Source organism: Stenella coeruleoalba (assembly GCF_951394435.1).
Source record: "Stenella coeruleoalba genome assembly, chromosome: 10".
NCBI classification, from domain to species: domain Eukaryota; kingdom Metazoa; phylum Chordata; class Mammalia; order Artiodactyla; family Delphinidae; genus Stenella; species Stenella coeruleoalba.
Window position 1 is genome coordinate 69,544,877 of NC_137156.1, and position 17,046 is coordinate 69,561,922.

A 17,046-nucleotide genomic window follows, 5' to 3' on the forward strand; every position below is an offset into this window, starting at 1 on the left:
TGGGAGCTGGAGCTAATAAAAGCCCAGATAGTCCCAACCCAATTTCCTGCCCGTGATGTATCTTTTGCCCCCTCCCATCCACTTGACCAGACTGCTTGTGGAGGGAAGATGGCTGACAGAGACCCCACCTGCATCCAGCCCTGTTGGGCCCACATGATACCCCCTACCAGTCTCAGCAGCAGTGATGGGGAGAGAGTGGTGGGGGTGATTCGAAGCTGTGACCGCAGGCCACTGACACCGTTTAGCTAGCACAGCTAATTGGAGTTTAAAATTAGAAATAACTTAAAGCACAGACAAAAAGATAAAGCTCGAGGATGCCTCAACCCCGAGGGAGTGATGATGGGGGTCTTCAGCTGGAGGAGCGGCTCACATCTGGGGAGGAGAAACTTTTGTGGAGGCCTGGCCTGCAGAGAAAGTGCTCAGGCCTTTCAGCCAGGAGACCCAGGGCACCTTGTTGCCTTTGTTGTTCCTTCCTTCTAGGATCTCTCTGGGCTTCCATTTTTTCAGCTGTATAATGGGCACAACAGTAATGTGAGAATCACCTGAACTAGAAGGTGCAAAACAAAGAATAAAAAAGTGTCACTATTCATTTGGCACTCCCAGTGTGAGTTCAGCACAGCAGCTGGCACACCACATCATTGGAGCCTCAGTACCATCTGGGGAGATGTAGTCTCCCCACTTTAAAGATGAGACAAACTGAGGCTCAGAGGAATTGCCCCAGGCCACAAAGCGGTGGTACCTGATTGCACCTTAGGTCTCCAAGCCCACAGGGCAGACTCTTGAAGACAGGAGGATTAGTAACAGCTTTCTTGTTGTATCTGTAGTCTGGGAATGCTCCAAGGGCTGAGACATAGTGTTCTGACTCCAAGCATGGAGTGGACACATAGCCAGTGCCCTGGAAAAGTCAAGCCCAATACCTCATTTCATAGAAGAGAAAGCCACGTCCACAGAGACCAAGGTCTCAGAACCAGACGAGGCTGAGCTGGGCCTCTGTCAGCCACGCTGGGGCTGACCGATGGGAAGAGCCTGTTTGGTGGCGCCTCCCAGCTCATCTGTTTTCTCTTGTTCCTGCAGGTCTGCCAGGAACTGGCCCAGGTGAGGGCGGTGGGCCTACTTCTGGTGGTGGTTGTGTGGCAGTGGTGGCAGCGGGAGCCAGGACTACGGACAAAGGGGAGCCGGGAGCCCCAGGTAAGATGGGGTCCTCTTAGGCAGATGCACAGTGTACAGGGATGACCACCCTCTTTCGGCTCCTCCCCTTCTGCGCTGGGACTGGAGTGGGGGAACATACAACATGCCCATGGTCTGGGTATGGGGCTGGGCATCCAGAGCAGGTAGCAATTGGCCCTGCCCCTGAGAGCTCCCTGCCTAGAACTGGCTTCGGGCCCAGGGAAGGCTTTGGCCTTGGAGCTCAGAGGCCTGGGGCCCACCAGTGGTTTGGTGCCGAGAGGAGGTGGTGTCTGAGCCAGGGTGAGAGTAGATGTATCAGCTTTTCCTTGGCCCCTTTCTCTGCCTCAGGCTGTCCTTGTCATCACGAAGGGAAACTGAGGTTTGCCCTGGGCCCTGTAGGGGTTGGACACTGAGCTGGAATGGAACGAGGTCTCCCAGCTCCTGGCACAGCTCTCTTCCACACCCCAGTTCCCCCATTTCCACAGCCTCTCTGGGGCCAGAGGAGAGGCTCTAAATCCCCATCGCCAGCCCCCAGATTCAGGGTGAGCTGGGAGTCTCTAAGGAATACTGGGAAAGGCTGCTCTCTCTCAGGCCCCTTATAAAGCTAAAACTTCCCTCCTTTGGCGCCAGACTTGCCTCCTTCAGCCCGCATTACAGGGGCAAGTGTGAGTTACCCACTGAGTGTCTGAAGTCCAGTGAACAGGATTCTGGGGGGCACTGGAGGGTGCTCAGGGTGGCCAAGGTGTTCTTCCCCCAGGAGTCCTCCCAGATGAACCCCTCACTCCCACCCCTACTGGCTGCCAGGCACCTACAGGTCTCAGGGGTGAATAGATGGTGGGGGCCGGGCTCCCCCTTGAGGGGAGGGCAAGAGGTCAGGGCCCTCACTTCCTGGAGGGGCTGAACAAGGGCAGGGTCTACGCTGGGTCTTCTGTTTATTCAGCCTCCCTGCAAACCTGGTGAGGAGGAGGTGATGTGTCCTTGGCTGGCTGGGGGACTCTGCTGTGTGAGATCAGGGGGCCATTCCCGCCCACCACTGAGCCTCATTCCCTAAGTTCAATTAATTAGCCTTAAAGCCAGCCCACTTTCTACTCTCAAACTTCACCTACCTCGCTGGCATAGACATACAAACACACACAGGGAGACAAGCTGAGCCGCATTCGGCACCCATACCCGCAGACGCATGAGTGCCTGCACACGTAGCACACATGCGCACACACGTACACACGTGTTCACATGGACTCACCCGCAGGCATGCTCAAACACGCACACAGAGGCTCACCCAGTCATCCGTGCACTCAGACGCCTGCCCACACATACCACACTGTGCCCATTCTGGGTCAGGAAGGGGGGGCGGTCCTTGGTCAGGGTCACAGCTCAGCTTGCATCTGGCACTGAGGGTGAGGTTTGAGGTGTGGCTGTGTGACCACAGGCACTCCAGGGGACAGGGCCACAGTGGGAGGTGAGCTCTTCCCAGGCATTCACCAGCTATCCTGCCTGCCTGGGCTAGGCCCCCAGGCTGACCAGGGCTTGGCACTGGGGGGAGGGGGGATAAATGTAGGGGAGGGGCCATGTCAGCTGTGCTGGCACCATTTGTGGCTGCTGCCACAGAGGAGGAAGTGGGCTGCCTGTGGTCACGGGGCCAAGGTGCTCACAGGCGGATGGGGGATCCTGTCAGCTCCTCTGTTCCCTGCAGTGTCCATGTCTGGTACACGTGGAGTTGCTGGGCCCTGGGGACTGGGAGGCAGGCAGGGGACTTCTCCTGGGGCAGTCTGTGCACTTTCCAAGGCCTGGGCCCAAGGAGAGACCGTCCGAGGTGTTTCCGGAGGCTCACTTCCTCTGGGCTGCCCAGGAAGTGGTTTTAGAGTGGGACTGACCAGCTCTCCATCTGTGGCTTGCTCCACCCCAGTCTTGCCTCCGAGAGGAGCAGTGTCTGGCCAGTGGAATAGGTCAACCGGCCAGGCTTTCCAGGCCTGGACAGAAACTCAAGGAGTGGGCTGGGGGTGCAGAGGCCACGGAGTCCCCTGCAGCCTCCATGACCCCAGCTCCTCTTTTCCTCCAAGCTGTAAGCTGAGGCTCAGAGCATTAGCTCCGGCAGGGATGGCCCCTTGTGTGTGAGTGACATCAGCTGGGCTGCATCTTTGGGATTAGGCAGCTCTAAGCAGCTGTATGAACGGACCTGGGCAAGTGGCTTTGACACCATGTGCCTCAGTGTCCCCCTCTGACACCTGAGACCATGACAGTATCCACCTTTACCAGGTTGTGCTGGAAACAACAGATGATGTATGCAAAGTAGCCAGGACCGTGCCTGGCATGCTGTTCGTGTGTAAGAAGTAGAAACTAGCTGTATAAAGCACTCAGCACCCGGTTCATGGTAACTGTTCGAAGAACAGCAGGTGGTACTGATGATGGGATTATTATCATCTGATGGCCTGGGCATGGGCCCAGTGTCACGGGGCCAAGTGGCTGCGGCTGAGAAGCCGGGTCTTGACTCTGCCTCCAGCAGCAATGCTGCAGGGTGGGGACAGTTCTGTTGTTTTCAATAAGTTCTGCGTTCTCAGAGGAGAACTCCAGGGTGGAACAGCTGTGCCCACTCAGCTCTTCTCCCCCTCACTCCCTTTCAAAGGGAGAAAAATAGATCTCCTGACAAACAGATGCAGGGAAGGGAAAGGCAGGCCGCAGCTGCCTGCTGCCCCCTCTGGCCTCCCTAAAGCCTCTCCCCTGCCCTGGCCCCTTGTGGGACATGAGGCTTGGAAAAGCTGAGGCTGGCGGTGAGGGCGTAGCTGGTGAGCCCTCCCGCCAGCCTGCCTGCCCTTCGGACCCTTGGAGTTGGCCTTTGGACTGGGGAAGGGGGCGGACGTGTGGGGCTGATGGAGGCTGGAGGAGTGGGGAGAGCTGGAAATCCCCTTACACACATCCATACATACATCCTTGCCATGCAGCAGCTGGTGGCAGGGACCTGCCTGTCCCAGGGACACACAGAAGGTCAGCCCAGTGAGGGTTGGGCTGAGCTTTGGCTTTTGCTATCCAGGGCCAAGGGGCTGGGGTTCTTGGGTGTTGAATGGTAATGCTGGCGGTGTGGTAGGCGGGGGCCAGGAGCCTGGAGGGCTGGAGATGGGCAGGGGCCTCGGCTAGGAGTGTGAGCGAGGGCATCGAAGGTTTAGGAGCAAGACCTCTGCAGGCGTCAGACAGATCTGGCTTCAAATCCTTGCTTGATATTTCCTGGCTGTGTACTCAAGCCAGGGACTGGACTACTTTGAACCTCAGTCACCTCACCTGTGAAATGGGCAGATCAGGGAGTGTCCATCTGAGACCTGAATGATGAGAAAGAGCCAGTGTGTGTTTTGGGAGGAGCAGGAAGATGGAACAGCGAGCTCAGAGGCTCGTGAGCAGAAAGGAACGTGGCTGTTTAGGGAACCAGAAGTGGTCGCTGGGGTTGGGGCCCAGGAGCAGGGCGGGGTATGGCCAGGAGGCCGGGGAGAGCGGTCTGGGCTCATCAGAAGGGAAATGGGAAACACTGGGGACTTGAGCAGGGGGTGACAAGACTTGCTTTACTGTCTTAAAAGACCTGCCTAGTCACTGGGGCAGAGGTACCATGGGGGCCAGAGGAGAGGATGGAGGGTAGTGATCAGGCTGGTGCAGGCCTGCAGAAGGCGATGGTGTCTGGATAGGGTGGTGATGGAGAAAAGAGAGGACTTCGGGATGGACAGGAGGCAGAAGTGATAGCCTTGCTGTGCTGGGAAGAAGGGGAAGGTGGAAACGACCGCCGGGTGTCTGGCCTGAGTGCTGGCGCTGCTAGGAGAACAGGGGCACTTGCGTGGAGAACATCAGTAGGCCTCATTTGGATGTGTTTGAGCACCTACAGAGCTTGGTGAGGTTGGGGATCCTGGAGTTCAGGAGGGTCTGGGCTGAAAGTGAAACCTGAGAGTCGAGAGGTAGCACGTAAAGCCCGGACTAGGGAGGAGAGGGTTCAGCAGGCCTTTGGTGGGGAAGTTTGAGAGGCCCTGGGTACAGGGCTGGGGTGGCTGTCCCTTGAAGGTCCCTGCCAGGGTGCCCAGGAGGGCAGGCTTGTGGTGGCTGAGCTGCTGTTTTCACAACAGCCCCAGAAGCTTTGGATTATGTCTATGGCTGTGTTGGGTAAACAGGCACAGTGGAGTAGCCAGTCACCAAGGCCTGAGGCTGGAGCAGGTGTCCGCTTGCTGTGGGCTGGGGCTGGGAGGAGGTCGGAGGAGAACTGTGGGGTCGTTCATCAGAGCTGGAGGAAGCTGAGAGGTCTCCATTGTCAACGTAGGGAGACTGAGGTCCTGAGAGAGACAGTAGCTGGCCAGGTGTCTGCCAGTGGACTCAGCTGTCTTTGCCCAGCCTGGTCTCTTTCCAGAGCAACAGACCAGAGCAGGGCACCACAGGGCTGGGTGGCTTGAGAGAGCCCCTTTACCCACTGATCCAAGGAAGTTTGGAGGCCCCTGTGGCTATCAGACAGCTGGGAATGGGCGGTGGGGCAGGTGGGGAGAGGGCCCAGCGTGAGGATGACAGCGCTGATAAGGATGACGGTACAGCTCCTACACTCAGCACCACCTCCTGGGCAGGGCAAGATCATCCCTTTCACAGATGACGCCAGAGGGCCTTGGCCAAGGTCGCAGGGCACCCAGGGTAGACCCCATTGAACTAGACCTGTCCAGCCCACAACCAGCCCCTGCTCTCCAGTTCCTGTGTTCACTGCCCGCCGTGAGATGGCACACCATGGTCCTGCCTCTCTCCAGCTTTCTCCTGATCCCTAAAGTGGGAAGGCATCATCTAGGCCCTACTCACCTTGTGGGCATGGATGGCAAAAGCCTTAGATGGCCATCTCACCGTCTCTCAAACACAAAGGCTGTTGTCAACAATCAGGAAAATCACAGGGACTCTAGAAGGAGGTGCACAGAGAGGGGCTGAGGAGTGGACTGCGGGCCCATCTCTGTGGGGGCTGGTGGAGGAGCCGTGCCCTCTGTCAAGCAGTGCCCTGTCCCGCGGGAGGCCAGACGGGCAGTTCTGGGGCTAGGACCGGAGAGTCCCTCTCCGCCACCCTGGGGTCTGCCCCGTTGGCTTTGTGGCTTTGGGTGAATTACCCGCCCTCTCTTTGTCAGGTTCTGCCCAGTGAGTCTGGAGCTCCGTGGAGGTGCTGTGTGGGGTGCCCGCATGGCTGCTCTACCTGCACGGGTGCACCCGCCCCTCCTCCTGTGCACCAGGCCTGTGACTGCACCTGTGGCCCCCAGCCTCGTCCCCAACCTCCACTGACTTCGCCTCAGGCAGTGGGAGGCCACCCAGCGATGAGCCTGACGGGCCCACTCCTTCCCTTGTACACTTTGGACTTTGCCCCAGGCCAGGAGGGACTTTCTCCACCTCCCTCAGTGGGGAGGCCCAGCCTGCCTGATGTCCTGCTGCCCTTCCCTCCCCTGTCCCCAATTGTTGTGCCCCACGGGCTGCAGGAGAAAAAGCTACATTTGGACTTTCTGGTGGCAGACCGTAGTCAGGCATGTGTGGGTTCTTCCAGGCTTGTGAGTTGATCTCTGCCAGCCTGGAGTGGCGGTGTGCCTGTGTGCTCGCGGCTCCCTGTGTGCACACAGATCTCTCTGTGCTGGTGAATGCGTGAGGGTATGAATGTCCTGTGTGATCTGCGTGGGCTTGGATGTCTGTCAACATGTGAGAGCCGGGGAGCAGGGGTGTCGTTCTCGGTGTGTGCGTTACTGAGTTGTCATGGGATTGTGTATGTGCCTGTGGTTACAGCTGTGTGTGTATGTCCAACTGCAGTCAGGGCTCCCCACGTGTAACTGTGTTTGGTTTGGTGGGTGTGCCCGTGTGGGCACACAGGTGTGGTTATTCTGGGAAAGGCCCTGACATACCCCCTACCCTGGCTCCTCACAGAGCCCCCTTGTCCTCAGTCTTGCCATGAAGGGACTTTTGTTCCCCCCTCAGGGGTACCTGGAGCCCTCCCTCTGGCTGAGCCCAGGGCTTCCCCAGTCCTAGGGCCAGCTGAGTGGCTCAGGCCTGTGCCTGCTGTGGACTGTGCCCCACACAGGTCCTACACCCGACACGGGCAGGGGTGAGTGTGAGCCAGTGACAGCCAGGGTCCCAAGACCTGTCCCCGTTACCCTTCCAGACCCTCTGGCCAGATGGGCTCATGGCACCGTGAGCATCTCTCAGATTGAAGCCCTTCCTAAGGCAAACCACCCCGCCCCCGCCCCGGCTGACAGGCCCCTCCGGCCCCCATTCTACCCCAGGCCTTCTCACTGCCTGAGCAGCAGTCATCTTCTCTGTAATTACACACTTATGTGGCTGTCCCCAGTGGGGCTGTGAGTTCCATGGGCCTGGTGTGTCTTGTCACTGTGACACCCGCTGGCTGGGGGTCACCTGGGACCAGGCTAGGCCTTCGAGACCTACAGTCCCCACCCTATCATGTGCAGAATCTTGTCGCCACAGGCATGGGTTTTCCTGAGGGAAAAGCCAGGTGTTTCACTGGTTCTGAGGGAAGGACAGTTGCAAAACGTTCAGTTGTGCTGCCCAGGCCTCACCTCTGATTCCCATCAGTGGGCCGGGTCAGCCGGCAGTGGAGGTTTTGAATGTCCCCAGGCCGGTCAGATGTGTGGCCAGAGCTGACAAGGCTGAGCTACAGGCAGACACCCAGGTCCTCTGCTGAGTGTGATCCCAGACACATGCACAGGGGACCTGCTGGGGCACGTGAGATAGAGGAGCAGCTGGCTTCCTGGCAAGTGGGGAAGGAAGGGCTGGACTTCAGAGCAATCTGTAAGGATATGGAGGAATTCAGGGAGACATTCTGGCTGAGGGAGTAGCCTGTGCAAAGGTGGAAAGTGAGGCATGTGTTCACAGAGTAGCCAGGGGTGAGATTTGAGGTGGCGGGGAGGCCAGGGCCAGGCTGAGGTTGGGGCCTTCTCCAAGGGCAGTGGGAGTCCAGGAGGTTCTGAGCTGTGAGAAGAATGGATTGGGGAAAGACCGGGAGTGGTGACAGGTAGTAGGGGAGGTCACTGGGCAAGGGGAGGAGAGTCCATGGCAGTGGGTGGTCTGTGTGGGGCGAGGGAGGGGCTGAGAAGGAGTCTGGCTGGGGGATAAGGTGCTAGTCCTGGGGGAGAGCAGGGGTGGGGAGCATCCCCTGCTGTGGGACTTGGCCATGACCTGAGACCATGGCTGGTCCCTCTCCCAGGACATGGGGGCTAGGGCACAGGCCCTGGGGGAAGGGCCTTGGAGGGGGTCTTGCTAGCCCTTCCCCTCCCCCACCTCCTGTTCTTGCTGAGCCCATTTCCTGGGTTGTGAAACCCCTGTGGCCTCCTTAACTTGCTTCTGTCTGGGAAGGCCATCTGGGGAAGCCAGTCTCCCAGCTGAGCTGCTACCCGCCTGCCTGCCCTGCCCGGCAGCTTCTGCCACGCCCAGCCCCCTTGCCCTGTTGCAACCCTGCCAGGGCCAGCCCTGCTCCCTCCTGCAATCACACTGCCTCTCACTCTCCTTCCCTCCCACTGCCTGGGCCTCCTGTGTCCTCCTTCTTCCATTCATCCCTCAAGACTGATGTGGGCCGGACCTTGAGCTCCCCCCAGGCAGGGTCTGTGTCCCTAGAGGGCCTAGGCCGACACTGCCCCACTTTGCTTTGCCGCCACCACCAGCCTTGACCGGCAGCGGGTGGTGGCCTTCCGTGGGCAGGTGGCAGGGGCTGCCCCAGGCTGGGCGGGTGTGTGTGGGGAGGGTTGCATGGGAGGGGTGTATCCCCCTCTCTTCAGGGGTCTGTTCAAGGGAGCCAGACCCTAGACCCACTAGGGGCCTCAGCTCGTCCTACTCACCCCTGCTTTGCTTGACCTCAGCCTGCCTCCTCTTGTTCCCTGGGCAGACTTTGTGAGGGAGCCCCCCTCTACATTCTCACACTCTCCCCAAGAGCCTGCCCAAGGCCTCTCTTCTCGGGCCCTGCTTTGCTCCTCTGTCCAGCAGGCATCACCCTGTGGCCTGTGAGGCAGAATCAAATGTCAGGGAAGGACTAGGTTGGAGGGGACCCGGCCCTATCTGGGGGCCAGGGGACCCTCATTGCAGGACCCGGTCCTCAGTTCCCCTGCGCTCTGTACAAAGAGGAGCTGGACATGTCAGTTTCTGAAGGCCGATCTATTGGGAGATATTTTTGGCTTGATGGGTTTTATTTTTTACCTCTAAAAAAATTGTTAGGGCTTCCCTGGTGGCGCTGTGGTTGCGAGTTGGCCTGCCGATGCAGGGGACACGGGTTCGTGCCCTGGTCTGGGAAGATCCCACATGCTGCGGAGTGGCTGGGCCCGTGAGCCATGGCCGCTGAGCCTGCGCGTCTGGAGCCTGTGCTCCGCAATGGGAGAGGCCGCAACAGTGAGGGGCCCGCGTACCGCAAAAAAAAAAAAAAAAATCGTTAGTCAACAAGTTATATGTGATTGTTGTAGAAAATGCGTTTTTGTTCCTGATAGTGCCCCTCAGGCCTTGCACCCCACCTGCCTCCTGTACTGGAACACACTCACGCACACACACGTGGATGTGTAATGTGCATACTTGTCCTCCACGCCCCAGGAGCTTCAACTGGCACAGTCACTCTGGTCACCTCGAGGTCGGCCTTGCCCACTGCCCCTGACTGGTTGGGAGAAGGTTTCCGCTGCCCTGGCAGAAGCGGGCCGCCTGTTCTGGTCCGGCCCGGCCCTGCCTTTCCGTACCTCTGGGCTGTTGGTCTAGGGCAGGGTGGGGAACAGGGCCAGCAAGCCCTCATATCCTGGGGATGGGATGCAGCCAGACCTTCCCCAGGTTTTAAGAACTGGAGTCTGTCCCAAACAGCTGGGTCAGGAGAGAAAGTAGCAGTTCAGGGGTCTGTACCGCCCTCTTTGTACAGTAGCGGGGGATCCCCAAGGTCAGACCTAGGACCAGCCTGGAGGGGGTTGGGTGGTCAAGCACAGGGGACCTGTCTCCTGGTCCCCTCACCCCTCTTCTTGTTTACTTTGTCCTCATGGGTGTGTTTGTGTGTATTGCTCCCTGCACTTTTATCTATCTCTGCCTCTGCCCCCTCTTGCCCTTCATCTCCTCTTCCTGACATGGCATACCAGAAGAATGTGGGCTGCAACGTCAGGCAGGCCTGGATTCAGATCCTCCTTCTACCACTTACTGGCTCTGTGATCTTGGGCAAGTCACTTAGCCTCTCTGAGCCTGTTTCTTCGTCAGTAAAATATCCACCTCTGGGACCTGCACAGGGATAAAGTGAGCTAATGCCATTACAAGGTTGGTCTGGTGTATGTTGGCCTCAGAGAAGGATGATCTTTCTTATAAGTGAGTGTACTGATTCACACCCAGGCCCTTTGACTCCCAAGTCCGGAGCTCTCTGCTTCACAGGGCTGCCCCTGCTGTGGGCTAGAGAAGCAGGAGAGTAGAGACTCGGAGCGCACAGGCAGTTGGGAAAGGCCTGGCTGGCCTCAGCTGGCTCCAAGGAGCTGGTCCCCATGGAGGCCTGTGTGGAGTCCAACCCGTGCCACCTCCGTGGCCCTGCAGAGTGGGGATAAGGTTGAGCCAATGGCCTTCCTTTGGGGCCTGTGGGCCTGAGCCAATTTGCATGGGGGCTATAAATAGTTGGCCCACCTTGCTTTTGTGCTGTCACTTTACCCCCTGGCCTTCCCACCAGTGTTCAGATGCTCTGCAAGGTAGGTGGACAACTCTGGCTCTGCTGTGCAGGGGGGTCCTGGTGTGCAGGGGCCCAAGACCCCTTTCAGGGTCACATGGCCATCAATGGAAGAAGATGCCAGCTCGTGGTGCCTGTCTTCCTCTGGGGGTCCAGGCGGTGCAGTTGAGGTGGAGGAGGTGATAGAACGTGGCCGGGGCCCGTGCTCTAGGTTTAGTCCTAGGTAGTTGGGGCTGGGTGACCTAACGCTAGGGTTACTGCCAAGTAGCCCCAGGGCAGCCCGTGGGTCCTCTCTCTCACGGTGCTGCGGCCTGGCTGTGCAGGTTTGGGGCCAGGACTGGGGCCTGCTGTGGTTGTGGTTTTCCCTCTGGTGGCTTCTAACTGACTGCGAACAGCAACTGCTCCGAGTGTGCTGCAGAGCTGGAGGGCAGGCTGATGATCCTGTCTCTGCCTCACAGCCCTGGGTGGTCCATGGACGGCTCCTGCTGGGTGACCCGGAGCCCACGGGCCACCTGGAATGGGCCCCGAGGGGAGGTGGGGGATGGGCCGAGGAGGAGCTGGCCAGTAGGTGTTGGGCCCACCTGCTACTCCAGGATGAGCAGCTCTGTTCCTGGAGACTTGGTTTCCCCGAAAGGTAGAGTCAGTTATCAGGACCGTCTTCCCAGGCTCCAGGGGTGGCATGGAGTGGATGTGGTGGGGATGTGAGTGTACTTTGTAAGCGGTGAGGGAAGGTGCACAGATGAAAGAGGGGTGCTATTAGCAAGAAGGGGTTGTAGTGGTAAGAGGCCCCCGCCCTGAGGCTGTGGGGTTGGTGTTGGCTCTCGTCCTATACAAGTTCTCATCATCGTGACAACTCTGCAGCGAGGGGACTGTTCCTCATCTGTAGGATGGGGATGACTGAGACTCAGGCCAAGTGACCCACAGAGTCCCACAGCCAAGGCAGTGTGGGTGATAGGATCTTATACCCAGGCAGCTTGACCGTCATTTTGCCACCCAGGGCTGCCCTGACCCCCTCTCCCATATGAGCCCAGCCCCCTGCAGCACAACTGCTCCTCCTTTGTCCCTGCCCACCTGTCCCCTCATCCTCTGAGACACTCGGGAAGTTCATCACGGCCCCACCTGGGTCTCGAGGTTATCCTATTGGGAAGCATGAGGCTGAGCCATGTCTGCCGGGGTCAGGCGGTGGAATGCAGATGCAGACACATGGCAAGTGCGTGCTGTGCAGGGGCCCTGCTGATCATTCTGGACCCCCAGACCACACAGGGTGGCAGGAGGGGCATGATGTCCTTTTGCCTGGAAGTTTGAGACACTCACCCAGGCTCCTACGCACGCTCCCAGCCAGGCCCACACAGCTCGCTCTCCACTTCAACGCTGGCTGAGTGCACACCACCTGCCACCCACTCACACATCCTCACAGGCACACACATCTCCATGGCTGTGCAGTCACACCCACACATACCGCCCCCCTCCCCCCAACACCAGCTTGCACACTCATGCCTGCTTGGGCCCCAGGAGGAAGCAGCAGCCGCCCACAGCTGGCTTTCCCTCCCTGCCTGCTGAGGGGTCACTGTGGCTGGCCTGTCTGGTCTCAGACGTGAGCTCACACACCCACTCTCGCTCCCTCTGAGTAGGAGCCTGGCCCGGGCAGGGGACGTGGTGGAGTCTGCCCCGCATGGTCCCTCCCCTCTTCTCTGGCTGCAGGCTTCAGAGGACTGGCCGGGCCATCGGACTGGGCTGTAGGCTGAGGTCAAGTGTTTCCTGTGAGCTTATCTGGGCTTGGAGCTGCCAGCAGGCCTGGCTGGTACTCTGCGGCCATGTGGAGGAGCTGGGGGAGCTGTCCCAGGGCCAGGGTGGCTGTTGCCTGTGCACACAGGCCCATGTGTGGGTAGGGGTGCGTGTCTCAGTCTGCCTCCGTGCTGGCTTATGTTTAGGATGGAGCAAATACGTATACACGGGGATAAATGTTAGTGAGCATTCCTGCAGCCTCGGCTGTGGAGCTCCCTCCTGTGGGGCCTAGGCCCGGGACCAGTGTCTGTGCAGGTGTGCAAGTGTACACCTGTGGGCTTGCACAGCTGAGCATCCTCCACGAGGACAAGCCGAAAGACCTTCAGGGCCACCCGTCGTGATCCTCGATTTGAGGAACTGTGAGGAATGGGGGCGTGTGGGGCCAACCTGTGTGGCGTAAGAAGCAAAGTCAGCGTTACATTCGACCTTAAAGTAGTTTTATAGTTGGAAAAACTTAGTCTGAAAGTGCGGACAAACTTCCAGGTAGGCGAGAGCGCCTGACCCCAAGGAGCTCAGGTTCAGAAGTGTCAAGCACACTGATGTGGGTGGGGCCTTTCATGACCCTGATCCCAGACAAAGTGGGTGCTTAATTAGTAGAATCCAGCTTTGGGTTCTGGTTCAACCTCAGGATTTCAGTTTCCCATCTGAAATTGAAAAGTGGGGGTGATCATCTTGGCCCTGCTACTTGTCTTGGCCCTACTTGTCTGCCTGGGTAGTTATGAGCAAAAACCAAACTTTGAAAACCAAGGAGGGCTGCGTGGGGCAGGGTACAGGGAGGAAGGGGTGCTGTCCTGCCCATCGTGGCTGGCACCAAGGTGCCATGGCCAGCACATACTAGGTAACAGCCATTGGGTATTAAAGGAGGCATTGAATGACTGACTCCCCAAATGAATGACATGGGAATCACAGGCTCACACGCCTCCAGGACCTAGATGGGATTCGGAGAGAAGTGGAAGGGGGCCTCTGAACTGGAGTCAACTGGCAGGGGTGCCCAACAAAGGGAGCAGTGCCAGCCAGATATTGCCCAGTAGGCCTGATGTCGCACCTTCCAATTTCACCAGGGAGGCCACCAATCTAGTCTTACATAAAACTTCTCAATTTTAATGGTGGCAACTAGGACTAGTGCCTTTTGAGCACCATGTGGGCCAAATTCAGTGCTGTGGGAGCCCTTGGGGGGAGCGGTTACCTGACCACCTCCCAGGGCTGTCCCTGCTGCCCGCCTCACACCTTCTGTCTCCACAGCCCTGCTGCAAGCCCCAACATGGCACCGTTCCTGCGCATCTCCTTCAACTCCTATGAGCTGGGCTCCCTGCAGGCCGCAGACGAGGCAAGCCAGCCCTTCTGTGCTGTGAGGATGAAGGAGGCACTCAGCACAGGTAGGGCTGTAGGCTGGACCCTACCTGTGCTGCAGGCAATGGCAGCAGCCGGTGGGGCGGGGAAGCCAGGGCCAGGAGGAGGCAATGGAAGGGACTGTGCCTTGTTCTCCTAGAGCCTCTGAGGGATCCTTCTCTTCCTTGTCCTCATTTCCCTGCCCAGCTCAGCTTGCGATGCAGGACAACAGGCGACTCACTGCCTGTAGAACCACCTGCACTGGCTACATGGAACCTTCTGTGGAGCTCAGGGCTTCTGGCTCCTCCCCCACTGGTTGTTTCACCCAAGAACAGGCTCCCTCCAGGAGCTCCACATGTCCATCTGTGCCAGGCCCTGTGCTGGGTACTGAGAACACTGCCATGCTCCAGGGCTGACCAGGCCCTGCCCTCATGGGGCTCACAGTCTGGTGGAGGAGGCAGACAGTGATCCTGTGATAGGGAAGTCCAGATGAGGAACCATCCCAGGCTGCAGTCAGGGAGGTCATCCTGGAAGAAGCAAACATCTCACGCCATTCCTTCTTGCTTCTGCCCTCACCTGGTGAACCCCTGGCTCATCCCTTAGGTCTCGGCTGAGCTGTCCCTTCCTCTAGGAAGCCTTCCCTGACCCTTAGGTTGGGGCAGGCCACCTGACCATGGGCGGGTCTAGAACCAGTGACCTTGCCCTCTTCAGTCTCATGACAGCTGTGATTTAATGTTCACTTGAGGGGTGAACTGATTCATGTCTCTGCCCAGGACTGGGACTCTAGGAGGACAGGTACCGTGTTCCTTGCCTCCAACACCATGGCTGGCATGTGGGAGCCTGTGGCAGTGTCACTGAGTAAATGTCTAAGGGAAGGTGACATCTAAGAGGGGCTGGAGGAAGCGGGTCACAGGAAGAAGGGACAGGAGGAGCAAAGGTCCGGGGTGGAACCTAGCAGGGCACCCTGGGGAAACTGCCGGCGTTTCTGTGCTCTCATGCAGATTGTGAGTGAGATGGGGCTGGTGAGGCGAGCAGAGCATGGTCATGAGGGCTGAGGAGTGGACACTTGGGCCCTGGGGGAGAGAGCAGGCAGATTCCATAGGATGGAAGGCTGTGGAAAGGCCCGAGATTTGAGGCACAGAGGTTCCCTAGCCTGACCTTGCCTTCCTGGCCCGTTGCAGAGCGTGGGAAGACGCTGGTGCAGAAGAAGCCCACCATGTACCCTGAGTGGAAGTCCTCGTTTGATGCCCACATCTATGAAGGTCGCGTCATCCAGATTGTGCTGATGCGAGCTGCGGAGGAGCCAGTGTCCGAGGTGACAGTGGGTGTGTCGGTTCTGGCCGAGCGCTGCAAGAAGAACAATGGCAAGGCCGAGTTCTGGGTGAGGGGCACAGCCACAGTCACGCATGTGTGTGGGCAAAGTGAGCGGGTACGGCCGAGGGCACCTGGCCGCTCCGGCCACTGGGGCAGCTCTGTAGCCAACAGCTTGTGTTCAAATCCTGGTCCTGCGATTCATCAGACCCTTCGCCTCTCTGAGTCTGCTTCTGAATCTGTAAAAGGAGAAACTACTAAAAGACCTACGGTGGGGTCAGTTCTGATGAAATGAGCTGCTGGATGCAAAGGGCTTACTGTAGAACCTGGCACGTAGGCGGTGCTAAAGAGAGCCCTCCTTGGTATTACAGCTGCTTTTTTCCCTTTTAATTTTGCAAAGGCAGGATGTGCACATAGTAAAACATATCAAGCTGTATGGGTGGGTCCCATACAGGACCCACCCAGGAAAGGGTGGGTCCTAGCCCCAACACCAGGTCCCCTTTCTCAGAGAACCCCATTGTTCCCAGTTCTTTTTGGAATCTTCACAGATATTCCAAACCCAGGCAGGCATCGGGGAGCACCAGTTATGATCTTCCACAGCAGGGGGGGTCGGGGAGGAGAAGGCTCATGGCCCACCACTCACCTGCTGAAACCTGGACTCTGCATGCACACGTGGCCATATGTCCCTTGTGGCCACAGGACGTCAGCGCTGGCAGGGCATCCCTGCCCCCTGCGGTTACATGTGGGCTCCTGCAGCCGAGGTGTCCCCGCCAGGAAAGACCTGTGACCATGGAGACTCTACTCAGCCTCCAGTGAGGGGTGAAGGAACTGGGCCGAGAGAGGTTGACCCAGGGCTGCACCCACCCTTAAAGAATCAGGCAGAGGCTCCTGTTGTGCTCTCTGTCCACTACCCCAAGTGACACTGTCAGTCACCAGGCCCTGGGGGAGCTGAGGGTCTTGCCCTTAGGACGAGCCAGTCTGTGTGAGGAGACTGGACAGGCAGAGCCCCCGACAGAGAGAGAGAGAGAGAACCAGCACGCTGTGTCAGTAGGCGTGTGTCTGTGTGTCTGCATGTGTGGGGGGATGCAGTGCCTCCATTCTAAGATCCTTGTGAAAGTGGGCAGCCGGGGTTGGGGGCGGGGAGTTTCCCTTCCCACTCTGTTCCCAGGGCCATGTGGCCAAGCTGGGTGTGGGCTGGATCCTTTTACTTCCCCAAATGTAATAATACTCCTGGGTGAGGGCTGGGGGCGGGGCTCACAGGTGGGGCCCTGCCCACTCTGGGCAAACAGGTGTCTGGCTAGGCGCTGGGACTCCCTGGCCCTTCAGGGACCAACCATGGGGGCGGGTTCTGAGTCTGGCTTGGCCCAGGCCCGCCCTCACTGACTCCCCCACCCTCACTCCTGCAGCTGGACCTGCAACCCCAGGCCAAGGTGTTGATGTCTGTGCAGTATTTCCTGGAAGACATAGGTAAGCCCCTCCCTACCTGGGCTGGGGACGGAGGTTCAGAGACCAGAGCCAGAACGGAGGTTTAGGGAAGCAGCCTCCATTGGCGCTCTGTCCAGGACTGCCCTGGGAGGGACTGAAGGGGTGTGGCCCCTCCCGTGGGCTGGGGCTGTCTTCACTCCTACCCGGTCCCCAGATTGCAAGCAGTCAATGCGGGGTGAAGACGGGGCCAAGTTCCCAACGATGAACCGCCGTGGAGCCATCAAACAGGCCAAAATTCACTACATCAAGAACCACGAGTTTATCGCCACCTTCTTTGGACAGCCCACTTTCTGCTCTGTGTGCAGAGACTTTGTTTGGTG

General features: G+C 58.5%; 1 protein-coding gene across 7 annotated transcripts in view; it reads left to right on the forward strand.

Annotated features, from left to right (window-relative positions):
- PRKCD (protein kinase C delta) overlaps positions 1-17,046 on the forward strand; it is a 39,257-nt gene that overhangs the window by 8,050 nt on the left and 14,161 nt on the right. For 5 of the 7 annotated variants that reach the window (XR_013830251.1, XM_079934847.1, XM_079934846.1 and 2 more), the window contains exons 2-6: positions 1,075-1,188; positions 13,844-13,977; positions 15,112-15,311; positions 16,648-16,708; positions 16,881-17,043. Coding sequence is in view for 6 of the 7 variants with exons in the window: in XM_079934847.1 (XP_079790973.1) it covers positions 13,863-13,977; positions 15,112-15,311; positions 16,648-16,708; positions 16,881-17,043 (539 nt within the window). In the remaining variant the exon portion in view is untranslated. Of the gene's footprint in view, positions 1-1,074; positions 1,189-13,843; positions 13,978-15,111; positions 15,312-16,647; positions 16,709-16,880; positions 17,044-17,046 lie in introns of those variants that run through there. The other 2 variants (XM_079934850.1, XM_079934851.1) reach the window with 2 other exon arrangements.